Source organism: Triturus cristatus, chromosome 5_1 (assembly GCF_964204655.1).
Source record: "Triturus cristatus chromosome 5_1, aTriCri1.1, whole genome shotgun sequence".
NCBI classification, from domain to species: Eukaryota; Metazoa; Chordata; class Amphibia; order Caudata; family Salamandridae; genus Triturus; species Triturus cristatus.
Window position 1 is genome coordinate 806,413,018 of NC_140587.1, and position 23,824 is coordinate 806,436,841.

A 23,824-nucleotide genomic window follows, 5' to 3' on the forward strand; every position below is an offset into this window, starting at 1 on the left:
TCTTCACGCTAGAACTTGCAATTTTATCTTATTGTATAAAATGTTAACAGCCTGCTTAGGCTGGTTGTCCCGACATGTCGTACACGTGTATGCAGCTTGTAGAGTGTTGTCCAAAAAATCTACAATAACTTACTACCTTTTGGTACAGTTGAAAACATCGTGACAATTTTTAAAAAATTAATGTTTGTTTTGTTTTTTAGCCACCAAAACCGCCATCATGTCCAGCAAAAGAGCAAAGACCAAGACCACCAAGAAGCGCCCTCAGCGCGCGACTTCCAATGTCTTTGCCATGTTTGATCAGTCCCAGATCCAGGAGTTTAAAGAGGCCTTTAACATGATCGACCAGAATCGAGATGGCTTCATTGACAAGGAGGATCTGCACGACATGCTGGCCTCACTGGGTAACGTTCGCCTTTTAGCTTCCTGTTGGGGGAAACCTATATACACACACCATACTTACAAAGGGACACACCTTGCATGATCAGAGCAGCACCTGATGACATTTAGACAACAAGAATGCCATGATTTTAGCTGGAAGCATCTGTAATAGGTGTAGGAGTTGGAGCACTCTGATTTTCTTGGAATACCCGAATTTTATTTTAGTAGAACATTTCAAGGTCTGGGTATATTGCACAGGATATATTTAGGAGTTAAAATATTCTTGTGTTTATATAAATGTTAAGGCCCACCTTAGGTTTTTCTGGTGAGTTTTGAGTCTCTGTATAAATATAGTTTCTCATCGAGAAATGAAAGTTAAACTAAATTGGGTTTTTAAAAGCCAATGTTGCAGATGTTAATGGTAAAACTAATTTCCAAAGAAATGTCATGGTCATTCTTCCTGTTCTTGTACTGTGGCGAGCTGTTGTGCATAAAATGTCTTTAAGAAGTAAACCTAGTTGTTTTTGATTCGCCTTCTACTATGAGTACAAATTCACAAGGCCGGACTGGCTGTAGTGGGCACTGGGCATTTCCCCAGATGGGTGGGGGCCGTTTTTGTCAGTGAGAGCCGGGTTTGCAGCTGGGTTGCAATATTGGCCCCCTGTAACAAAAGCTGGAGTGGTCCTTCAATTTGGATATTATTATTTTTTTACAAGTGCTAAGCTTTTCATTGGGTATTTGGGGGCTATGACAATTCATTTGGCGGTAGAATGAGGTTGAAGTCGCTAAACTTTTGGGGTGAATGTGTCAAAGCGCAAGTCAGATATTTCCATTGTGTGTGCTTCTGCTGAGGCAGATATTATATTCAATAGGCAGTATAGTCCTTGTGAGTTAGAGGTGGGTAGACTGACCTCCAAAAGGTCTTGTGTTAGCGTTGCTGACTCTCTTTCAGTTTGTCAGTTTCGAGAAACTATTGCTTAATAGGAACCTCAAGTTGTAGGTGTTTGGGGCAGTACACTGCATGGTGCTGTTCTTATTTAAATTTCTGTAGTTGACAGATGTAATTGTATGGGCTTTATAGATTATCTTTAAAGCTAAATGTAGATGTTCTTCTAGGATACTGAATAGTTAGTGCATAAAGAAAATAGCAGAAAGAAAATTTGGTGGTGTGAGCCATATATAATGAACTTGTAAAAAAGAGGTTCGATTCCGGATTTTAAATGGCACCAAATTTGATGAGGAAATTCGTTGGACTGAGTTTCTTTATCTTGTTTCTTAAAGAGAATATGGAGTTAGTTACCGAAGTTAACCATAGAAAGTTGTCGTAGTGAATAAAAAAATCTGAGCGTTGGGCAGTTTAATTCATTTCCTTAATTTGAAAGTCCAGGTTAAATTTGAGTCATTTGCCAGCACCATAGGATTAATAGTTTAGATCCATAGTTTTTGTAATATTTTTAATATTGTTTCCAGTTGCTCCAAGTTAATCTTGACTATAAATTGAGCCAATCTTTCTTTATTTTTTATTTTGACTATTTTGCAGTTGATCTGCTGCATAAAGCAGGCCCCAGACTTCATCAGGTCGGCTTTGTGTTTAAACCGTGTTTAAAATGTGCTTTTGCCCTTGGGGTATGTGGCTTCACAACCGCCAGCATCCCAACCTTTCTTGAAATCATAGGCTCATCACTTGGAATGTGCAGAACATGCATACCTCCACTAGTTTTGCATGGTTCTAGAGTCTTTCACACTTTTTCGTGACTAGTCATGGTTAATTGTGGGTATCAGTCATTGGTGTTGGAAAGCAGTGAAATTAGGTTTGTGTCCTAGCCCAGTTTTGGAGGGTGTTAGCAAAAGCCATCACCACACCGTTACAAATTGGTACATTTTAGCTGGTAGTCTCACCTGAGGCCAGTGTGTAAATTGAACTTTACTTCTGACCTGGGGCACATTGAGTGCGCAGGGTTGGCAGAGTAGATTGATGTCTATGCTACATGTGCCGGTTAATTCGAATTCTTGCATGCAGCCTTCCTACGAGGTGAAGAAGGAATTGTCTTACCATGTTTGTTTTCAGATGGGCAATCTATCTGAGAGAAGATGGAAAGATGCAAGTAGTTGGGTAAAACTGGCTAATGCATTTATTTAAAGTGGTCTATATCATCGATGATTTGTCACTGCAAAATTCTGTAAAGTGGATCTATTGTAGGACTACATTTCTGTTCAGTACAGCATAGCTGGTGATCTAATATTAGTCAATAATGCATTGCATTGGATCTCCCAGTAAAATTACTTCTGTGCAGTTGTGTTTGAGTAAAGAGCACAGTTTGAGAGCCTGGGAGTGAAAAGGTCCAAGTCAATTCAGCATCTCGGATATCTATTTAGTGTAAGAGTCTGATGTATTCGAGTGCCCCTGGAATGGATTTCATTAAGAAAAGTAATAAAATGGTCGACAATGGAGATTTCAATGGGTACAAATAGTGAATTACCAATATTATTGGTTCCGAGTTGGTGAGCCACTGCCTAGTACCCAATCAACATCTGGCACTTCCATAAAAGATACATTAAATCTGTTTCGCCATGCCTACATCTTGCACACAACATTGATTGTCCGTTTTTTCTGGTGAAAGATCCAGTGGAGAAGTTTAGGAAGATCCATTGTCACACTTTCAGTCGGATATCTAGAAGTGCCCAAAAGGATCCCATCTGTGATCCAGTGAGCCACATCCCACGTCATTACTTTTTTAAAATTCCTCTTTTAGGAGTTGAGACAGCAAGAAGTAATTACTAAATTTTGATAATTGTAATTTCCTTGTGATAAGGGCATGGTAAAACAGCTGTATTCATGGAGAGAAATATATTTTGACCAGGCACTTCTTGTTGGATAAGCCGTAAGTGGGTATTCGAAGGGAAATTCATATTATGTGAATCTTTTTGGTCCCTGATGTCTTGACTATTTCATGATGGGGAAACACTGGCCAGCAAATCCTAGCTCAACAGTCTGTGTGTATTTAGCTGTGGGCGAATATTGAATGGATATTAGGCTCATTAACAAAATAATCTTTGACCTAGGAAAGGCCAGCTCCATAGACTTGCAATTAAGTTCAAGGAATTGAAGTTGTTGTTCTTTGCCACCATTTGATATTCAAGCCTGGCACTACTGGTGAAACTGTGGTCATACACACACAAAAAAAAGAATAAGACTGCAGCTCTTGTTCAGAAGCTCTTGGTTGTTCTCCTTTGCATACAGCTAACAAGATGCTATACATATAGATTACCTCAGATGCCAGCTTGTGAATTTAATTCTTGAGACCAAAAACAATGACTTGCCGTCCTATACATGCAACAATGCTCAAGCTAGAACATTGTGGATACAATAACAGCAGATCTTGCACTTCAGGTGATTTGGAAGCAGATTGCTTCTATGTTGCAAGCCTTTTGATTTGATAGATTTGTGTTCATCTCTTGAGACCAAGTTTAATGTTTCATCACAAAGGTCTTATTTGTGATAATTTTAGGTGACTCCCCTCCCCATTCACTGGTCAACTTTAATGTTCTATCAAAGGTAGTTTAGAATTTTGTGCATATAAATCTGTTGTCAATACTAGAAAGCAGATTAACATTTTTACCACACAAAACTTTAAACCTTTAGAATTAATAATAATTGCTCAAACTTTCTAAAAAAAGTTTTATGGTTTCATATCCCTTCAGATGTTGTGTGTGTAATGACCGTTTACATTTTGTTTTCTTCTTTAGGTAAAAATCCAACTGAAGAATACTTGGATGCCATGATGAATGAAGCTCCAGGTCCCATTAACTTCACCATGTTCCTCACTATGTTTGGGGAGAAGCTAAATGGCACTGACCCAGAAGATGTTATCCGAAATGCTTTTGCATGCTTCGATGAGGAAGGAACAGGTAAAGGCGTAACATTCACTGCAGTCAGCTTTAATGTTGCTAAAGTAGGAATCTTTAACCATGTTATGTTATTTGCATCTCGGTATAGCGCATGACTCGTCCCCTGTAGGGACATCTCGGTGCTTGAGAGGCCGGCGCTGGGTGGATGTGGCGTGAAAACAGGGGTTTAAGATGGTTTTTTGAATTCAAGTAAACTTCGAGAGGCAAGAAAGTGAGTGGGCCAAGATGGGAAAAGGATTTGCCTCTATGTTTGGCAGTTCGAATGCGTCCTTGGGTAGTAACAGTTGGTTGATAGATCGCAGCTTCCTGTGTGGGATGTAGGGAGCAAGTCTATTCTGAAGATACTTTGGGCCAGAGCCTGATACAGCTTTGTAGGTCAGGCAAAGAAGTTTGAACAGTGCTCTTTTACGGATGGGTAATCAATGTAGGGTTCTGAGTGTGGGGGGGGGGGCTGAAGGAGTTCTAGGTGGCATGTTTATTATACGGACAGCAGTGTTTTGAGCAACTTGCAGTTTTGATAGATCTTCGTTTGAGGCAAGGAAAAGGGACATTTTCATAGTCTAGACTACTGAAGACAAGGTCCTGAATGAGCGTTTTACGTGAACTCAGCGGAAGCCACCAAAAGATTTTCTTAAGGAGATTCATGGTACCAAAGCAATATCTGCATTAGGAGGAAATCTGGCTCCGCATATATAGTTGGTCATCTGTGAGAATACCTAGACTTTGTGTTTTTGCAGTACAGCTGGGCGGAGGGGGGGCAAGTTCCTCTGACCAGTAAAGCTGAACTTTGCCAAAAAGTAGAATCTCAGTCTTACCCCCATTAAGTTGGGACAGTTTAGGGACATCCATGTGGTGCACTCTCATGCATGTGTGAAATCTGTTTGACCTTTTCCAATCATGTATTTAATGGCGGTGTTAAAGAATAGAGTTCTTCTGTATCACTTTTTGCATTTTTCTACATTTCCATTCAACCCTTTTCTCACACTGTGACGCTTCTGCCTGCTGTGAGCTTAGAAAATAAACTGTTGAAATATTTTGTCACACTAGATTGGGCTACCATTTTATATATATATATATTTTTTTTTTACCGAATATTGAACTGCAATCAAAAACGTTGCTGCTGGGGTTTTATTTTTTTTAAAGATTTGTTTTTGTATTTAAATTGTATTACGCATTTCTGTCTGCTCATGCCCATTATAGCCTGCACTTATCCTTTCCCCTTTGACCTTGCATGTTTATCCTTTTATTTAATTCCGCAAATAAAATTGCAGCCCAATCTAATAGGCCTTGGAAACTCAAACTTTCTGTGCAAGCGAATCTGATGGTCCTTAAAACTGGGGGTTTTGTTTTGTAGCAGAATAGTGCATTCGCCCAGATTGTAAACTATTTCTAAAAGCCGGACTGCAGTGATGGGTTGCTAATCAAGCAATCACTTTCTAAATCTTTTGATTAGTTACATGAAGGAATCTGCCTTTCATGTAGAACGTTTATTTGTGGACACTGGCAAGAGTTGTTAGAAGTATTTGTCTCAACTGACTCTGCTACAGGGGTAGGTAAGAAAATATAGTACAACTTTACTTTAATGAGGTAGAAATCGGATCTGATGCTATAGTAAAATCCAGAACTGCCAGAGGAAGACATTTCAGTATGTATTAGTATGATTTTGAGGGAAAAACTAGGATAGGTTTTTAGCTCTATGCATGAGGAGCAACAAGTTCTCCCTAAAACACAGTACATTTTTGTGAAATAGTATAGTTTTGTTGTATCTGTTCAAATAATATGGCACAGTTCAATTTACTTGTTAAATTTTTTTATTTTGAAGAGTGGTTAAAGGTGAGGTCCCATATGCGCGGTTTATGTAAAAAAAGAGACTTTACAACTATTAATTTGTTTGCCCACTTAAATCCCCACCCTGTTTGATACGTAATGAATCTTTCTCTTCCCCCCCCCCCCCCCCTAGGTTTCATTCAGGAAGATTATCTGAGGGAGCTGCTGACTACCATGGGAGACCGGTTTACGGATGAGGAAGTGGATGAGTTGTTCAGGGAGGCACCCATTGACAAAAAAGGCAACTTCAGTTACATTGAATTCACACGCATTCTAAAACATGGAGCCAAGGACAAAGATGACTAAAGAAAATTCCAACCCTGAAATTCTATCTGTGTTGCCCATGCACACATTTCTGAGTTTCCTTCCCTCCTAGAACTTGTTGCATGTGTTTAGCGCTTCAGCTTTTGCCTTTGTATTTATGGATTTAATCCAAGCCATCCCGGTTCATTTGCAACTATGTAATCAACTGGAAATAGAAGGATGGCTCTGTTAACTGAGGGGGAAGGGAATTGGGGAGTAAAGACCAATTACTTATACTTGGAAATCCATAACAAAAATCTCAGTGTTTCTGGTTAAGCTGGATTTTTACATTTTTGTAATAAAGACGTTTTGAAATAAATTACTATATACTAGTTGAGTTTTGATGCCTGAATATTTTTGTAGTATGTACTGGAGTCTTCTGTTAACAAGCATTTACGTCCCTTAACTTGGTGTGTACCTTTGTGTGCTCCTTGCTTATCTTGGGAAGCAATTTTGGAATTAATCTGAAGGTATTTGGCATTAGTTTAGCAATATCGTTTTTTATGTTTTATTTTTATTGCAACATGTTAACTGTGTGCCACCTGCTCAACTGTTCGGAGCATTGAGACTATTGAGTTTCCAGCTAGAAATATGTTTCTAAAAGGTCACTTTCTTTGCATCTATCCTCTGCAAACGTCCTCTTGGTATTTAGTCTGAGATGGATGGCTCTGGGAAATCGGTTGGCCTAAATTGCTATGGTTTTTTTTTTTCTTCATCTCTGAGTGCCACAGCTAAATGCTAAAGGAGTAAAGAGTGAATTCCCTGTTCGTGAAAGCAAGAAAATCCGACTTAGTGTGCCAGTGTTGTTGTTTTCCCAGTTATGGTATGGAAGTGCCTAGGACCGTAAACCCTGGTGCACCTAGACTTCACCTAATTGCACAATTAATCCACAAAATGTTGCTGTTCCTACACCTTAACCTCCCACGGCTCCTTCTCCAGAACAGCCTTTGTCCTGAGCAGTTCCTCCCCCACCCTCCACCCCCCTGTTCCTGAAACCCACTCCCAAAGATATGCTATAACACTTGTCCTGTCGTGTGCCTAGGTACGTATCTCCGTGATCTGCCTCTCTGCTTAAGGTTTTGCAGTTTCATTCTGCACATCCTCCTCCCTCCTAGCTTGTGTATTTCCTGCTTCTGAGTTACTGATTTACGAATTGCTACCTGTCCATGGCAGATAATAGCCTTTTAGATCATCCACCAGAGCATATGCGCTAAACTGCCTCTTTGTGCAGAAGGTTGCAGTCTGATGTGTGAATTCTAATCAACCCATCTGTCTCGCAAATACTTGCATTAAGTGGACATAGCCCCTTAGCACTTCAGAAAACATCCCTTGTTGCCTGCTTGTAACTAGTGCGTCCACCCCTCAATCTGCATCATTCTTGCAAACGAAAAGCACTCCAATGTGCCCAAACCCACATGAGCTACTGGTGACTTGGCACCACCACCCCTTTATTTGCCATTTATGCCATCTTTCAGATCCCCAGCTTGCCTTTTTACCCCAGATAACCTCTTCTCGCATACCTTTAATGTCTTGCCTCATAACCTGTTGCCTTATAGAGAAGACGCACGAATACACGTACTCCAGAATTTAGATTTATTCCAGGAAACTCCATACAGGGACGTACACAGCTGTATTGTCTACGAACCAGCATATCTCCTCCCCACATTCTGTGACCTGTATATACACTAGAATATCCCCACATTCTACACATGCCCCTCATTGTATTAAAGGAGAGACACTGTTAGCTAAAACAATACAAACCCACTACTACACATCCCCTTTCCTAAAAGTAAAGATAAACATGAACAATCATTTGCAAAACCCAACAATTCTTCCTCTTATATTAAAATAAACAAAGCAAATGTATTCACATACGTAGTTCTCGGAGTTATTTGGTTTACTAATAGCTCTTCCAAACATACTGGTTCTATTTCCATGCTCTAAATTCTCTTCAACTACTGATTGACCCATTTCACTTCCTCCACTCCTTTCCTGCACATCTACTTCACCCGTCTCTCGTGCACTCTACACTTCTAATCCACTCCTGTCTTCATTCTGTGACGCCTCCAACCAACAGTATTTGTTACACCTGTATCCATCCATATCCATTATACTGTTACTCTTCTTTATTCCTCTCTTGTTTGGCAAGGCGACTCGTGGCAAATACTCCCATCATCCAGTTCCACTGTATTTTTCATGACTCTTACCACTTGTTTGGGATTGCTAAACTTGCTCTCTCCTTTAGCTACCTTCCTAACCCACTCACATTTGTCCAAACAAACCTCCCTAATACCCTGTTTGCCCTCAAAATAAGTTGTGTTCTTGTCCTGCGACGTCAGAATAAGTTTTCTCACATCCTCCGCATTCCACTCCAATTTCTTGTTCCTTCTCATTCACCCAGGATTCACTTTGGAATGTGGTAAGCAGCCTCGCATCAATCCAAAAAGAGTCTCACCAACCGTCCTATGTGGTGTCATTCTGTACGTCCATACCATTCTCTTATGTACATACTACCAGTTTTTCTTTCCTTTGCTTGCCAATTTTATTATACCTTTTGCAACTCTATTCACCCATTCCACAATAGCATTTCCTCTGGGATGATATAATGCTGTAAATTTCTGTGCTATACCTGCAAATTGTGCACATTTTATCTCCGACTTGAATTGTACACTCTTGTCCGTCCAAATCACAGCTGGGAACCCTTCTCAGAAAGATGTCTTCCAAAATGTAATCACAGTAGCAGTATCCACACTATTCACTACTAACAACTCATCCATCTGGAGAACATATCCACCAGCATTATAGTGTGCCTGCGTGTGCCTTCAGACCAAGTAACCGGCCCCATAATATCCAGCGCTATTTCTGCCTAAGGCGACCTTGGACACCCCAAAGACGACCTAGGGGAATTTAAGGTTTTTCTGAGATTTATCTGCATAGTCACAATTAACGCATGCTCTTACAAACCTCAATTTCAAAATTCACTTTGTGCCACCAATGCAATATCTTTCTTGCTTTTGGTGCGCCTAATGCCTTAATGTCCCTCATGATCAGTTGAAATAATTTTCCCACGAATACCACAAGGTGGGATATTTTTCTCTCCTCTGCAAATGAATTCACCATCCACGCTTCACTCATAGCGCACTTCTCAGAAAGCTCTCAATTCATCAACACTCGGAACCCCCCCCCCCACCGCCTGTGTGAGTCACTCCAAAGCATTCACAGTCTTGTCTTACGCCACCCATAACACATGATCCTTACTGTATGCATCCATCCACTCTTCATGTTGTAAACTGCTGCTGCCACACTCCTCAGTAAAAATTCCTGCAACGCAATACTCGTTCTATGGCTCTTGATCAATTTCTTTTAGTGGCAATGGCATTCTACTGGAAATCAGTCGTTACATTTTTTTCCACCTGGAACCTATTGAACTTCATATACAAAATCCTGCAATCTCATTGATAATCGTGCAAATCTTGCTGATGCCCTGTACAACCCTTCCATGATTAGCAACTTGGTCAAGGGCTTATGTTCTGATTGGAATATGCATTGCCTTCCCCAAATAAACTTCCGAAAATGTTCCGTCGCCCACACACTTACACCAATGTCTCTCAATCACTGGGTGTTTTTCATCCATAGGTGATCAGTAATGGGATGTGAATGCAACCACCACCTCCTTTCCCTGTACAGATTTTTGGGTTAACACACTACCGAACCCTGTACCGCTGGCATCCTTTGTAACAAATTTGTCTGCAGAAGGATCAAATCCTTGTGATTTGGGTGCATTGCTAATAGCACATTTGATTTCCTCAAAAGATTTGACACCCCTCATTCCTCACAAACTCAACTTTGTTTGTCATTAATAATCAAATTCCATGGGTTTTTGTGAAATGTTTTCCATAAAATTAGCCGAAGGAATGATCGGAGTTCATCCTTAGATTTTGCAGATGGTGCATTCATTATGGCCTCTACCAGTTTCATTTTGGCTTTATTCCCGCATCGGTTATATCCTGACCAAATGTGTAACTCTTTTCTCTGCAAACGTGCACTTCGTTATCTCTGCAGAAAATCCTTTCTCTTGCAGAATACACAGCACTTCACATGATGTAGGTTGTTCTTCCCATCACCAGGATGTTATCCTGAAAGAATGTAACATTTAACAGCATGGTTTGAACTGGTAACTGCCGAAGGGTGGACAAAATGTGGTCAAATGCCTGCTTCTGGGTTCCAGCACCATCTGATGAAATGCTGCAAACGGGTCCAGCATTGAACACTACTTTGCTTGACTAGTTAATGACATCATCTTGTCGATTCCAGGCAATGGGAACTGGTTCACTAAAATGTAACCATTGAATCTCCTCAAGTCCACACAAAGATCCACTTTGCCATTGGCCCTTCTAGCCACAACCAATGGCGAACCCAACTCTGGTGCTTCCACTGGTTCAAATATGTTCAAATCTAACCATTTCTCTAATTATTTCTTTGCCTCATTCCTAATAATGAAAGGGGTGTTGCGTGCTTTGTGTACTCTAGGTGTAGCCCCCATCTCAAGTTGTCTGGTGAGTAAATCTTTAAGTTTTCCAACTTTTCCTATGAATGCGGAGGGAAAATCCTGCAATACCCACTTCTTGGCATCCTCTCCACCATGCGCCACTAAGACCCACTCAATGCTGTTGGGATCTAAAATCATACTAAGACGTTTCTGATTTCTCCCCTGTCCCCTGAACCGCTAGTCGCATGCTTGAATCCTTCCACGTCGTCGAGATGGTAGTCCCACTGTGAAAATAATCAAGCGGTATTTAACAAATATCATGGGTTATGTAATGGCCCTAGGCCATGTTATTGATAGCCTATCCATGTCCTTTATAAAAAAAAAGACCTAATGTTGAAACTCAGCCAATCAGTGGTCAGCACCCTCTAGAACACTCCCAGTAGAGGCAGGTTCCCTCAGATTTTCACCACACGTCGTGTGGAAGTGAGTCTCCCCAAGCGCTACTCATTTTTTTTTTTTTTTCTTAACTTCTGGAATGTCTTCAGTCTTGACACCTTGTCTGACCAGAGGGGCCTTTTCCGCCCATATAAAACCTGTGGCAGGAAAAGAGTACATGTGGATGATCCACATTAAGAGTGCATATATTGCCTCCATCCAAAGCATGAGCTGAAGGCATGCAAGATCTGCCGCACCTTTTCATCTAAAATCCTCAAGGGTAGAAAGGGAAGGTTGCTGCTGTGGCTCCAAACCACTAAGCACCAGATAATTTCGAATGAGAGGGAGAAATCCTCCACATCTCACAAAACGGTCAGGTCAAGAGACCGTTCCTCTGGAGAAGGTGGGAAACACCATAGATCTTCTCATGAGTCCAAGGGCTCTAAGAAGGAGAAAGAAGCAAAGCACTCCTTAGAGCCTACATTGTCTGTGCCCTCCACGCCATCCAGAAAGGACAAAGATCACCCAGGAGTCCCCTCCCCCTCAGACCCTGTGAGGCAGAAATCTCACAAAAAAAACATTGTTGACCGTTTCCACACTTGTCTACAATAAGTGTAGCATCGTCTACTAAGGCAACCCTGGCGGTGGCAGTGATACTGGCGCCTATATATTCGAGAATTTGGCTCTCTAAGAGCCTGTCGACATTAGGTTCTTAATAGATGAACGTCTATGAAGAAATCATCCACGAAGATGCTGTCAGCAAAGCTAATGAGCGATTGCCGGCTGGTGCCCCGTCGACTAGCACCCTGTTGCTGACTACCAAGTCGGCGACACTACCTTCGACCGCAATACCTTCGATGATGTCGGTCAACGAGGGAATCTGCCTTTCGGCTAAAACTGTTCCATTGACGCCACAGTCGACGAAAGTTACAAACTTTTTTACGTCCCACCATGGCTGAGTACAGTAAAGTGTCACCATTGATCCCATCACATCTCCTAGCCATACAGGACGATGATGGTGTTTTTGGTGTAGCTCATAGTCCATCAGAGCTGCACGTAAAATGTCAGGAAGACAAGGAAGATGAAGGTTATCGTTGCAAAAGTTAGTACTATAAGCAGAATTATGTGGTTCCACCTCCTTATCGTCAATATGGTTTTCAACTAGAGCCGCTTCCCAGACATGGCCCCCCTATCGCCTTCTCTGGTACAAGACCTGCAGGCGATGTTGGCGGATTACAGACAGTGGTTGCTAGCGCAAAGAGCGGAGCCAGACCAACCAGTACCTCAGGCGCATCCGCCAGGTACACCAGTTTTGCCACCTCCAGTCACACCTGCGATTTCTTCTCTCCCCTTACCAACAAGCCCTGTCGCAGGGGATACTTCTGCTTCGACTGAAGACTGATATCCCCCGGATCCTACTTTTGCACCAGACCCTTGAGAGGACTACATCATACCAACACCCTCCCCATCTCCACACTTATCAGATTCTCCCCCAGAGGACATTAGAGGATTTCCTAATCTGAACGAGAGCGCATCCACTAGGTTTCATTTACCACAGTCAAACCGACCGATTTGCTACCTGTTTGATTTTTAAGGAGGAAACTGTGGTAAATAATTTTCCTTTACCGGGACTTAATTTGATACGGAAACATAATAAAACAGCTCAGTAAAATGAGAGGCAGAATCCGTGGTATTAGAGGTTCGGAATGGGCTTTATTCCACTGAACGATTATAATCGGTTGCTCCAAGTTCCATCACCACGGAGGTTCAGGAAGTGAAGTACATACATTATTGACAAGAAATGACTTTTATAGTACATACATTACAATGAAGCGAATACAGTAGGCGTAACAATTGATAAGGAAAATGACGATTTATATGCGTAACCGAAAATGGGTGTAATAAAGAGTAAAAAGGAACATAATTGGTTATGATGTCACATATAGGTGGATCTATAAGATAATACTTGGCATAGATGCGCGCGCAGCAGCATGACGTGTGATTGACGTGCAACTAGGGGGTGAAGGGGACTTGACATTTAGCTCTACATGTGGAGACAAGAAGTCTGGGGGGTCAAGTCAACCTAATCCCAAATCATATCTAACATCCTATGTTTAAAGAACTATGTTATCCAAAAAAGAAGGACTCTCGGACAGAATCTATTCTATACTGACTGTGTGTGCGTGTACAAGCGTCTAAGTGTCTACACTAAATGCGGAGGCAGGAATCTTCCATAGTAACAGGGCTATGAATTACTTGTATAAAGACAGAGAAGCCGGGCCTTTTGCTCGGTAGCTGGAAGAATGTTTACTTAAACTACTAGACAGGAATGCATCGGCTGAGGGGGGAGCAGATAACTCGAAGGTGAAATACAGTTCTTGGCAGAGAATAGGCTGATGTCAGGCTTCGTGAGCCGCGCAGAGAATGAGACAAAGTTCATGGTCACAGATGCAGGCTCAGACTGGAGGTTTCAGAGGCAGAAGGCAAGAAAAGCTTGATGACAGAATCAGGGCCTACTTGCCTGGACTGTAAAATGGCATAAGTGAACCATATAAAGCCGGTGGCTTTTCATACTTAGGAATGGAATATCCGGCCTATTCATGGCGGATCTGACGGAGGACATGTTGACGGTGGACGCACATGTGTTTGCGTCTTCATAACTGGAACTGGAGGGAACATACATGTACTTGTAACATGCACATAGAACCGTTGGGGTCCAAGATAGGGGACATAACTGACCAGAAAAATCCATATTTCCACATTCCCTCCTTGTCCCCTACTTGCCCGTTAAGAGATATCAATCTTCATCAATACATTGATCTGTTCATATAACATCATTTGTTCTTCTTTCTTCTTCGGTGATCTTGAATGAAAATCTTGATGTGGAATGCACGATGTGGCACACAGACCACAGATCGCTGGTCCACATTGTAGACATATACAGCAACTGAATAGTATGAGAAGGCCAATACCTAGGAAGGATAGAACTCTCCATCCCCAGGCTGATATCACACTCCAAAACCAACCGGACCAAGTCCAGGTGCCTGGATTCTGGTGTATCTGGCTTACAATCTTGTGAAGGCGAGTTATAGCTTTATATACAGATGGCGAATTTTCTGGTATGAATACGCAGCAGCTTGATCCGATGACCCTACAAGCTCCGCCCCTATCAGCCAGGATGACGTCAAGGACAAGACGATTTTGAAGCACAACAATCCGCATAGCAGACTGCTCTTCTGTTAAATTGCCTAAGGCGGAAATAGTTTCGTTCACTACTGCTTCAAGGGTTCTAGTTAATCTACGTATCAGCTTACTATTAGTAACAGTACCTATATAGGGAAAGATGCCTTTATTGAAATCTGTGTATTTTTCCCATGCTGTTTCAGTGTAATCGACAATTGGGAGATCTCTCCGCTCTCTGTTGTGTACTAAATGAATATTTCTATAATAATCAGGAGGAGCTAGGAAAACAGGTGGCAAAAGGAATGCAATGTAGCAGGTACCATCCCAATCTAGAGGTAGACGTATATATGCAGTCTGACCACATATAAAGTAGGAGTGGCGATAAGCTCTAAATGAAGATTTGCCTTGATCACTGAATTCTACTGTAGTAGTGCATTTACTATGGCCCATATGTATGGAACCAACTTTTCTTACACACAATTCACCTTTCGCTGGGAATACTGACATGGTGGGCAAAATTAGTTCAACTTCGGATTCAACATTCAGAATCATGAGATTAGGTGTGAAGTTACCTAATCCATATACTTCATTTTCTAGATCAGTTCCTGTTCCTTTGGGGCGACCCTCCTGGTCAGGGTAACAGACTTTGAATAAAACTAGGTTCAGATTTCCCCATACCCACTGGTCTTGGTAAACTGCTGTGTCTGAGTCTATGGAATTGATTAAACTAAACCATGCTCCACAGGAGCCATTATGTGTAAACTGATGTGGAAAGAAAGGCAAGACTCCTTCATAATTCTGATAGGGAGGGAGCCGCCCACACACCCAACAATTAGTTGCATTACTAATCTGATGGGAATGATGTAACATACTAATGAAAGTGTTATTGCGCAGCGCAAATCTATAAGACAATTCATGCGGAGGTAAGTCACTAAAAGAATGTTCAGCAGTAACATTGTAAACATTTCTGGCAATAGGGTAATATATGTGCAACACTATACTTGCAGTAATTATTAAAAGACTCAAGAAAAACAAGATTAATAATGTCACTATGCAATGGCTACGCAGTGATTTACAATACGCCTGTCGTTTCAACATTTTCCGGGTGCTTTCTCTACTCAGGTCCAAGGGATACATGTCAGAGACAATTCAACCGCTTCACCTTGGAGAGGACTTAAACAATCAAATTGCTCGACTGGTTGGGCCTAAGCTTTAGTTTATAGTGTTCAGAGTTGCTCTGTTCAACAAAAGGAAGTTTTGAGTCAATGGGTGAAGACACACGAAGTGGGCTGTTTACATCTGCAGGAAGTCCATGAAATTTCTTGATATGACTTGAATGAATCCAGCCTTTCCTGCCTTCAATCTTCACGGCTGTTCTTGTGGTCAGCAGGACCAACTTGGGTGACTTCCACCTGGGCTCCAGCTGAGTCTTTCGGTCGAAATTCCTCACAAAGACGAGGTCCCCCGGAATTACATCATGGGGTTTCACCTCAGTATTGTCGGGAAAGGCTGCAGCTACCTGTGAACGACGAGATTGTAGTGCAGACATCAAGGAAGCCAAGTAATCTGTCAGCATATTACAGTCAATATCAGTTATTTTGCGTGGTATAGGCGTCCCCCACATATTTGGTGGTCTGCCGAAGATCACCTCATACGGCGATAGCCCTGTTCGAGAGTGTGCGACCATTCTTGTGAAAAAGAGTGCAACTGGTAGTGCTACTACCCAGTCGACACCTTTCTCCCTGCATATTTTGGACAATCTAATTTTCAGGGTCTGATTATGTCTTTCTACGAGACCTGCTGCCTCGGGGTGTCGGACACAGTGGAATCTCCACTGATAACCTAACAAAAGTGAAACGTGTTTCATTAATTCGGATGAGAACGGCTGGCCGTTATCTGAGTAGACAACACGTGGTAAACCGTATCGTGGGAAGAATTCTCGAACCAACTGTTTGGCAGTAGTCGGGGCAGTGTAATCTGAAACCGGGTATGCCTCCGTCCAACGGGAAAGAGCACATACAACTACGAGAACATATTTGAATCCTCGACATCGTTCCATCTGGATATAATCCATCTGGAGGACTTCAAAAGGGTGATTAGGAGGATGAAATCCACCTTGTTCTACGGGAACACTTTTTCCTGGGTTGAACTGGCAACAGATCATACAGGTGCGGACCTTTTGTTTGGCTGCTGCTCGTAAATGTTTATTGAACCAAATGTGTTGAATGCTATCTAGCATAGCTTTTTCTCCTAGGTGTGCTGGACTATGTATAGTGTTAACTATAACTTGGACCATTGAATCCGGAAGGAACCACACGGACTTTTCCTTCATCATCCATCCTTGGTCCGTTTGGATCCCTCCTAATTCAGTCCATTTCTTTATTTCGTCTGGTGTAGCATGTGTCTGTATGTCAATTTACGTCAAGGGTAGGATCTTTAACTGTCATACAATGTGTCGGCATCGGGACTATTGTCTTTGTCATGTCGGATGTTTGGGTTTGAGCAGTCTGTTTAGCTATTCTGTCGGCTAGATCATTTCCTTGAGAAATGATATCGGTAGCTTTCGTATGAGCTTTACATTTCATAATTGATATTGCAGTCGGTAGATGTATTGCATCTAATAAGGCATGAATGAGGGGTCCGTGCTGAATGTGGGCACCGTGGGAAGTTAAATAACCTCTCTCTCGCCACAGCACGCCGAAGTCATGTACAACTCCGAATGCATAACGTGAATCAGTGTATATGTTGACTTTTTTATTTGTGGCTTGAATACAGGCTTGTGTCAGAGCGATGAGCTCTGCGGCTTGAGCTGACAAAGTATTTATACGATTAGTTTCAATGACTTCAGTATCTGTTGTGACTGCGTAAGCAGCCACTAATTCTCCTGTATTTGTTCTCATACATGAACCATCTACATACAATGTCAGGTCTGGGTCTGACAATGGGACATCGGTTAAGTCTTGTCTGGGTTTCGTCGTTATAGTAATAACTTCAATACAGTCATGGGCTAGTGGGTCTGTTCCGGTTACTGGCAAAAGTGTGGCAGGATTCAATGTGTTACAGCGTCTGATTTCTATATGTGGCTGAAACAATGTAAGCTCGTACCCTGTAAGTCGCGCTATAGTCAAGTGTTGTGTTTGCGTTCTATTTACAAGAACCTCTACTGCATGTGGTACTTGAACTGTCAATGGATGTCCTAACACTATGGCATCGCTTTGTCTGATTGCTAAAGCTGTCGCTGCCACTGATTTTAGGCATGCAGGCAAAGCCTGAGCTACGGGATCTAATGTACTAGAAAAATAAGCACATGGTTTGTGTGCTCCTGCTTGTTCCTGTGTGAGTACTGACAAGGCAGTACCTTCGCGTTCTGTAACAAAGAGTGTAAACTGTTTTCTGTAACATGGTGTTGCTAAAACAGGTGCTTGACATAAAGCTTTCTTTAAGCTTTCAAAAGCTTGTGTATGTTCCTGGGTCCAAGGGAGAACAGTTGATGTGGCTGCCTCCTGTGTTGTCAACTGAATGAGTTGTTTTGCTAGAAATGCATACTGCGGGATCCACTGTCTACAGTATGAAGTGAGGCCTATGAAAGCCCGCACCTCCTTTTGTGTCTTGGGTATTTGCATGTTAGCTATTAATTGAATGCGGTCGGGTGTAAGCTGCCTTCCCTCCTTGGACAGCGAGTGTCCAAGATAAATAACTCGCTGGACACAGAATTGCAGCTTAGAAGGGGACACCTTGTGCCCCTTTTCGGCTAGAAATTGTAAAACTGTCAGTGATGCTTTCTCACATTCCGGTTCACTTCTCGCAGTGATCAACAGATCATCGACGTATTGAAGCAGAGCAGTGTTAACTGGCATGTGGATACTGTCAAGTTCTCGTTTCAGTGCTTGGCTATAGATGCTGGGGCTTTCTGTAAATCCTTGAGGTGCGCGTGAGAATTTAAAGCTACGCCCATTTAAACTAAATCCGAACAAATATTGGCTTTCCGGATCTATTGGGACGCTGAAAAAGGCATTTTTGAGATCAATTACAGTAAAGAATGTTGCTTCGGAATCAATGGCTGTCAGTAATGACGAGATATCTGGGACCACAGGAAATTGTGGCACAATGCATTTGTTTAATTCGCGCAGATCAATAACCAATCGATAGACTGGCGGGGCCTTTGGATCTGTTCGTTTAAGAATCGGAATTATCGGTGAATTACATACATTGGAGTCTGTTTCCACAACCACTCCTTGGGCAATGAGCTAGTCAATGATTTGTAGTAAAGCCACTACAGCATCTGGTGGTAACTTGTATTGTCGCATTCGTGGTAGTACCACTCCTGCCTTTAATGTGACTCGATATGGTGTAATATTCATGCATCCGACATCAGTGGGGCCTTGTGCCCATAGATGTGTAGGTAAAGTCTGCAATCGGGGATCCATGTCTCTAGACACATAATGACCTTTAAAATCACGTAAAAACAATCTTACTCCTTCCGGAGAACAACATATTATGCTCCTAGAGCTTTCAGCGTTTTTATTCCTAACAGATTTTCGGGACATGATTTAGTAAGCAATAAATCGGTAGTTCGGGTCAAAGGTCCTATCGTAAGTGGGAGAGGCTGTGACACTTCATTAACAATAGGCTTTCCTGAAAAACCCAGGGAAATATTCTGTGAGCCTGAGAGGGGTGCCCCTGGAACTTCACTACGTTTTATGGTCGTTCGACTTGCCCCTGTATCGAGTAAAAATTTTCTGTCTTGGCCTAATAATTCACTATGTATATAAGGTCCTTCTTGATCTACAGGGATCTCGATAAGGGGTAAGTCAACTTCCCTCTCTAGGCTGGTTCATGCGTATCGTTGATAATCAGGATAGTCGTACTGTGCGGTCTGGTACAGTTGTCGTGTCGTGGTTTGTGTGGCAGCAACAGGCAGCGCTGGTGCAGCTGGCACAAACTGTATAGACTGTTGTGCGGCTGGCATGGACTGTGCATGCTGCGGAGCTCCTTGTTCATTCTGGTCCTGTCTAGGTGGCCGTGGTCTCTCTTGTGTTTTACCTATGGCGATATTATGTTTCAAAACTGGACAATCGTGTACGTAATGACCTGGCTTTTTACAATAATTGCATGTCCCTTTTATAGGTCCTGCTGAATCACCGGAATGTGTCATACCCTTCTTATGTCCTTCAGCTGGAACTGTCTGAGAAACTAGCATTTTCATTTTCGTGTCTTTCATGCGTCTGTGTTCATGTTCTTGTTCCTCTCTAATTCTATTGTGATGGTATTGTAACATTTGTAACATTTGTGATGGAGTGTTACCTTGCCAGGTACTCTCGAATTTTAATACTCTATTCTTTACTTGGGGTAGAGCATTTTCTACTAATTTTGTTACAAACAGATGTGGGTATGATTCGCTACTTGCTTTTAGGCCACTGTTTATACCAAAACATTTTTCAAATCGGGCATAGTAATCACTAGTGTCTTCATCTTGCTTCTGTTTACAGGCTGAAATTGTACCCCAATCTTCCTTTTTCGTAGTTAATAAACGTGGCAGTACCTGTACTAATAAACCTGGTAGTGCTTTAGTTTTATCCCCAAGTCCTGCTCCTGCAGTTCGGGCCTTTTCTTCTGCTTCCAATGCTGACCATTCTATCTTTTGGTCTCCTACCTCCCACTCCTTTTCCCTGAGTTTCTCATAAATGCCAGCAGGCATCAATACCTTTAATATTGTCATAATGTCGGGATAGGTATACTCTCCCATGAGTAACATGTCTTTAATTTCTCGGTGAAAACCCGCTGGGTCTTTGTCATGACTGGGTACCACTTTCTTCATTTCTAACAATTCTATTTTTGATATGGGCGTATATACAAATACGCGTTTAAACTCGTTGTCCTCGCCTTTTATTGGGTGCACTTCTCGTAAGGGATTCTGTCTATCCATGTAATACGTGGTTCTTTCCTTGACGGGTAATGAGACACGGTCTGAACATACAAAAAGAATATACTGCTTTCTTGATTCTAGAATTTCTTTAATTAATTTAGTACCTGAACTTCTCCATCTATTCATGAGTAATTCAGTCAATATATCAGGTAAGGGACCAGGATCTGAATGTTGACTCTGATATAGTATAATGAGTTGTTGAATCATATAAATCCCAGCTAAACGCTGTTCATCTGGGGTGAGATTCAAAAACGTGCGTGCTACTGTATCATCACTATATTTTCCGGGACTGTCCACCCAATGGACAGCTGCCCTAGCTAAATCTTGTTCATCCATAGAATCGAGGAAATGATAACCCCTTCGTTCTCGGAGTAGTTTGTCGGCGACTTGGAACGAATGCTCGTTAGACCTTATATGGACTATGGGTGTTGGGAAACCCCTGTTATTGTCTGGACATATCGGACGTATCGGGTCAATAGGACATCTATTACTATTACAAGATCTTCCTCTACCTACATAGGCTATAGTGTCTGACTGTCCTGTGGGCAGTCCTGATCCTTCCTCCTCGTTTTGTTCGAACTCATCTACCGCTAATCTTTCTTCGTGTAGGCGTTCTATTTCTTTACGGATCTTTCGGCACATGGCTATTATACAATTTTGTTTATCATGTCTACCTTCTGATATATTCTGGCTCCATCTGGTAAGAATTTGCATTGCTTCCGGGTCTACCCCCGGTCGGTCTTCATTTCTGATCACACAATTTATGAGGAAACGTAACAGTTCCCCCTGTATCTCCACTTTCTGGTATTCCATAGCTCTGTTAATACATTCTGGATCTCGCCCTGTTTGGACAAAATGGTATATTTTATCTAGATGTGCAGTCATTCCTGGTAACTTCCCTAAGTACACTGCGGCTCGTCTGATACGCAATGATGCCAGGATCATTTCGTCCTCTTTGCCGGGCACAGGGTCATATCTGCAATCTATAAGAAGTTCCTTAAGCGTACGGGCATTTATGAGTTTGGGTGTACGTGAATGTGCTGACTCTTGAAAAGTAAGTTTATTTATTCTGGGTGGCGTAGAAAAAATATTGGTAGCACCTCCCGTAGCCCCATCTGGGGTGTCGGGCGTGAAAGGATTCGTTGAACGTGATACAGCAACTATAGGTGTGGACACAGCTATAGAAGCAGCTGTGGGAACAGATGTAGAAACAGATGTGCTTGCCGGAACTTGTTGCTGTAGAGATACGGGTACCGGATCTTGGCGTTGAACCTCCCTGATAGGTGGTCTATGTGGGGCGGAATTAGCATACTCGGGAGCTGCGTCATCTAAATATGAGGAAAGAAAAACATCTTCTGCGGTTCTAGGATGCCCCTTAGGATGTACCTTTATTGGGAATAATGGGGGTGGCAAGTCTTTCGGTATCTCTGGAGTAGCCTTAGGTAATCCTTCGGCCAGAAGGGGATACATACCATTCATAAGGGCATTTCTTTGTCTGTCTACTTGTTCTGATTTCACTCGGATACCTTCCTCAATTAATAGATTTTCTCGGACTTCATTAGAATTCTCTTTACTCTTCTCTTCCTGTCTACGTGCTTTTTCTGTTCGTCTATGTGATTCTTTACGCCATAATTCAATGGCATCTTTCTGTGATTGTCTAGCTTTCTTTTTCCATAATTCTTCCTCTACTTTCACGATGCACTCTGCATCCCAGGTCCCCGCCGCGGGCCACCTCTGACTTTCTGGTAATTCCTTGGTGTAGTCTACCCATAAATCAAGAAATAATATAGCGTCTAAGCCATGTTTATGATACATGAAGTACCCCGGAGTGTCCCTAGGAGGAATAGGAACGGCTTCTTCGAGTACCCCTTTTCTTGTTGTGATCTGTCTTAATTTTGAAAAGAGCGGCATATTGAGAACTGATCTGATACTTAATCTTGAACACACTTAGTACAAAAGCACTATAATGAACAACCATTCATACCACAATATGCAGGACGTTTAACACATTAAACATTAAACATTAAACATTCTTAACCTTTAAAATAACCAACAATGATGATCGTCTGCATAACTAATCACCAAGCATAATTCTTGACAATAACTAGATACTTCGGAATACTTGATATACTGCTAAACAGTACATATACACTGCTAAAACAGTGCAGACCGGATTTGTGTACCCAAACCCGTCTTGACCGGCACAACCTATGTGCACGTCAGAAATGCCTCCCCAGCAATGGTACTCACCGGGTAGCTTCGGAAACGGAAGGCCTCTGAAACTGGACTTGGACCGGACTGGACTCGACTCGTCGAAAACTGGACTCGACTTGGGACTTCGGAAACTGGTGGGCCTCTGTATACCTCGGATCTTGCTCTCTCAGCTAGGCTCTGGTCGGGATACTTCGCACTTCTCACCGCCTCGTCTGGGTGTTGATCGCAGCCTCAGTCGCCCCCGCTTGACCGGAGGGAGATACAGGAAATCCTGCTGGTACGCGTTATTGTCCGTCCAGCTGTGGCAGGAGACCGGGCCTGCAACTCACCGCCGGCGCGTGAGATGAGAAAGTGTCCCTATTCGGGCGCCATTCATGTGGTAAATAATTTTCCTTTACCGGGACTTAATTTGATACGGAAACATAATAAAACAGCTCAGTAAAATGAGAGGCAGAATCCGTGGTATTAGAGGTTCGGAATGGGCTTTATTCCAATGAACGATTATAATCGGTTGCTCCAAGTTCCATCACCACGGAGGTTCAGGAAGTGAAGTACATACATTATTGACAAGAAATGACTTTTATAGTACATACATTACAATGAAGCGAATACAGTAGGCGTAACAATTGATAAGGAAAATGACGATTTATATGCGTAACCGAAAATGGGTGTAATAAAGAGTAAAAAGGAACATAATTGGTTATGATGTCACATATAGGTGGATCTATAAGATAATACTTGGCATAGATGCGCGCGCAGCAGCATGACGTGTGATTGACGTGCAACTAGGGGGTGAAGGGGACTTGACATTTAGCTCTACATGTGGAGACAAGAAGTCTGGGGGGTCAAGTCAACCTAATCCCAAATCATATCTAACATCCTATGTTTAAAGAACTATGTTATCCAAAAAAGAAGGACTCTCGGACAGAATCTATTCTATACTGACTGTGTGTGCGTGTACAAGCGTCTAAGTGTCTACACTAAATGCGGAGGCAGGAATCTTCCATAGTAACAGGGCTATGAATTACTTGTATAAAGACAGAGAAGCCGGGCCTTTTGCTCGGTAGCTGGAAGAATGTTTACTTAAACTACTAGACAGGAATGCATCGGCTGAGGGGGGAGCAGATAACTCGAAGGTGAAATACAGTTCTTGGCAGAGA

The 23,824-nt window shown here is 42.2% G+C and overlaps 1 protein-coding gene across 3 annotated transcripts in view; it reads left to right on the forward strand.

Annotated features, from left to right (window-relative positions):
• MYL12B (myosin light chain 12B) overlaps positions 1–6,749 on the forward strand; it is a 22,925-nt gene extending 16,176 nt beyond the window's left edge. For all 3 annotated transcript variants that reach the window (XM_085605834.1, XM_085605832.1, XM_085605835.1), the window contains exons 2-4: positions 201–401; positions 4,126–4,287; positions 6,248–6,749. In XM_085605834.1, the coding sequence (XP_085461960.1) occupies positions 218–401; positions 4,126–4,287; positions 6,248–6,420 (519 nt within the window). In that variant the 5' untranslated portion in view covers positions 201–217 and the 3' untranslated portion in view covers positions 6,421–6,749. The remainder of the gene's footprint in view (positions 1–200; positions 402–4,125; positions 4,288–6,247) is intronic.
• Positions 6,750–23,824: the final 17,075 nt, after the last annotated feature.